Source organism: Aplysia californica, unplaced genomic scaffold (assembly GCF_000002075.1).
Source record: "Aplysia californica isolate F4 #8 unplaced genomic scaffold, AplCal3.0 scaffold00432, whole genome shotgun sequence".
In the NCBI taxonomy this organism is placed as follows: Eukaryota; Metazoa; Mollusca; class Gastropoda; order Aplysiida; family Aplysiidae; genus Aplysia; species Aplysia californica.
Genome location: NW_004797702.1, coordinates 71,575 through 74,680, shown reverse-complemented (window position 1 = coordinate 74,680; position 3,106 = coordinate 71,575). Strand labels below are relative to the sequence as shown.

General features: G+C 56.9%; 1 protein-coding gene across 1 annotated transcript; it reads left to right on the top strand.

Annotated features, from left to right (window-relative positions):
• Positions 1-1,510: 1,510 nt before the first annotated feature.
• LOC106012612 (atrophin-1) lies at positions 1,511-2,738 on the top strand (the record flags this gene model as incomplete). Its single annotated transcript, XM_013086066.1, is given in 1 exon segment — positions 1,511-2,738. A coding segment is annotated over 1 exon segment (1,228 nt), but the record flags the coding sequence as incomplete, so codon positions are not given.
• Positions 2,739-3,106: the final 368 nt, after the last annotated feature.

Here is a 3,106-nt window from a genome sequence, read left to right as displayed (position 1 = left end):
CACACACACACACACACACACACACAGACACACTTTCTGTTTCAAAACGCAAAACCAAAAACCAAACCAATAAAAAGAAATCCAAAAACAAAACGACTAAAAACGAACAAAAGACCACATCAAAACCACACGATCAATCATGTATGTTTCCCGGTCATTATGGGCTCCACCTTATGTGAATGAGCGAAACGACATCTGTTTTACGGTGTTGCTGCACACATTGTTCCCAGAACCCTCTCCCTCCCCCTCCCTCTTCCTGTCTCCTCCCACTTCTTCTCCCCTCTTCAACCTCCCCTCCCTCCCTCCCTCCTGCATCATACATGTGACGGCGTTATTATATTGTGTTCCACGACATCAGAATGAGAGAAACGACTGTTTTACGGCGTTGATGCACATATCATCGCTATAATAACCCTTTCTCTCTTCTCCATTTTCCTCCCCTCTCCTCCCCCACTCCTCCACTCTCACCCCCTCCTCTCTTCTCACGTCCCCTTCTGTATCGTTCCTATGACAGCCAATTATGTTTTACATCTCAGAATGAGCAAAACGACATCTTCTATACTGTATTGATGCGTATGTCTTTAGATTCACCCCCCCCTCACCACTCTAACCGCCCCCCCCATCCACATCTCCCCCCTCTCCTCCCTCTCCTTCTCCCTCCCTTCCCCCTCCTCTTTCCCCTGACTCCCTTTACTCCCCCTCTTCCCTGCAGCATCATGCGTATTATTATGACGCCGTTATTATGTGGTCCATCTCAGAGTGAGCGACATCACACCAGAATAATCTGCTATACTGCACTGAAATGCATGTCCTTAGATATCCCCACCCCCACCCCGACCCCCCTCCCTCTTCTCCTCCTCTCGCCCCTCCCCATCTATCATCACCTCCACCACCAGCCGGCCCGGTGTTGGTGAACCAGTGACCGCTGTGACCCCGACTCTCAGCTTGCCCTCCCCCGGTGCCGGATCTCACCCCGGACCTCACCCCGGACCAGGTCTGGGCGGCCTCACGCACTCTGTGATACAACCCTCGCCCTACAGCAACAACAACAGCAACTACCGCAACAGCAATAACCATCAACACCACCACCCCCCACACCCGCACCACGCCCATCTACCGCCACACCATCAGCAGCAGCAACAACAACAACAGCAACATCCGTCTCTTGGTGTGCCCTCAGATCAGCATCCTCAGTCATCAGCAACCTCTTCGTCCATACCATCTTCGTCTTCATCGTCATCATCGTCAGCAAAACCTCCGCCGTCATCATCATCATCGCCGTTCTCTCCGTCTGTCGGATCTCACCCGTCGTCGTCGTTGTCTTCAAGTCACGGCGTGACCAAGCGGACCTTGTCTCCTGGTGTTCAGCCCACGCCACCACACAACCAGCTTTCGGAGACAGCCGGCCCAGGTCACCCGGAGTCTCCCAACAGCTGTGCCAGATCTCTTCAGTATTCCAAGTCGCTCAAGTCTAGCCACCACCCCTCACCCCACCACCATCCGCCCCACCGCCATCCTCGTCGAAATCTCCCGTGACTGTCGGCGGACCTGCCGGCTACCCCCACCACCCGTACTCCCACCACCCAGGAAACGCCCCCAGCAACACCTTCCCGCCTCACCACCCCCACCCACAAGGCCTGACCCCGGGAAGTGGAGCTCCGCCCCTCTCCAACGGGCCCTCCCCCGCCTTCTCCTCTCGGGGGCCCTCCCCCTCTCACGCGGGGCCTTACCCGTACCCCAAACACCCAGGGGCCCCTCCTACGGGCTTTGGAGCCCCCTCGCCTTTCTCCCCTTACCCTCCCTTCGCGAGGCCTGAGGTCGTCAACAACAGTGTCCCTGGAGGTGCCGCCCACTCGGGCCCCTCCCCCTCAGCCGGAGGTCCCAGCTCCGGCCCACAATGCAACAGCAGCAGTGTTGGTGGCCCTCTGACGCCGCAGTCCTCGGCCTCGCTGCAGCACAACAGCAACAGCAGCCAGCCAGCTCCCCCGACCTCTGTGAGCGGCGGGTTAGTCGCCCCCTCCTCCTCCCCCTTCATCACCACCACTGCCGCCACAGCCCCCTCCTCCTCCTCCTCCGCTTCGTCGTCCTCGCTTATCTCCACCCCGCTTAGTCACCACAAACAACAGCACCCACAGCATCTTTACCACCCGCACCAACAGCAACAACAACAACAGCGACCACACAGCAACAACCCGTACCACAGCAGCAGCAGCACCCACCCTCACGCCCATCCCCACCACCGTTCGTCTTCGGGCGAGAGACACCATTCAGGCGGCCAGAACAGCCACAGCTCCGGTTACCATAGCAACCCAGCGGACCAGCACCGCGCCACCACCACCACCCAGTCCGCCTCGCCTCACGACCCTTCCAGAAAGTCGGCCACGCCGGGTCAACAGCCGCCCTTCAAAACCCCGCCCAACTGCCGGCAGGAGCACCTGTCTACCAGCGGAGGTGGCAGAGAATCGTCCGACAGAGACCGACATCACCATCACCCTCACCCTCACCACCACCATCATCACCATCATCATCGACACGGCAGCGGCAGCAGCAGTAGCAGCATCGGTCACCACCACAGCAAAGAACATCAGCACCAGCACAGCCGGGAGCGAGAGAGAGAACGAGAGTTGCGGGATAGAGAGAAGGAGAAGGAACGTGTAGGGCCCTCCCTCGGTTCCTCCCTGCCCCCCTCCTCCTCCACCTTTCCCTCCCCTGGCCTCTCCTCTAAAGGACCTTGGGGTTCCAGGTAAGACCCAGTCGCCCAGTGTGCTGTTGCCGGCTCACAGTTGAGTGATGGAACATTGGAATATAGTTTTACGCTCCTACCAAAACCCTTTGGGCTAGAGAACCGAGTTCAATTCCGAGTGGGGAGATTTTTTTTTTTCTCGAGTATCTCTTGTCTTTCTGTTGGGATGTTGTATCCCTCTCGGCCTGGGTTGGCTCTGGCAGGCAGGGTCGGATGCTCACCTACTGAATTATCTAAAATCACTGTGTTTTTTTTAAAGGACTCGTTTATGAAGTGGACTCTTAAAGTTTGTGTTATTGCCATCTTGAACCAGTGTCTGAGTTTGTTTTACTTTTGTTTGTTTGTTTGGTTTTTTTGTTGGGG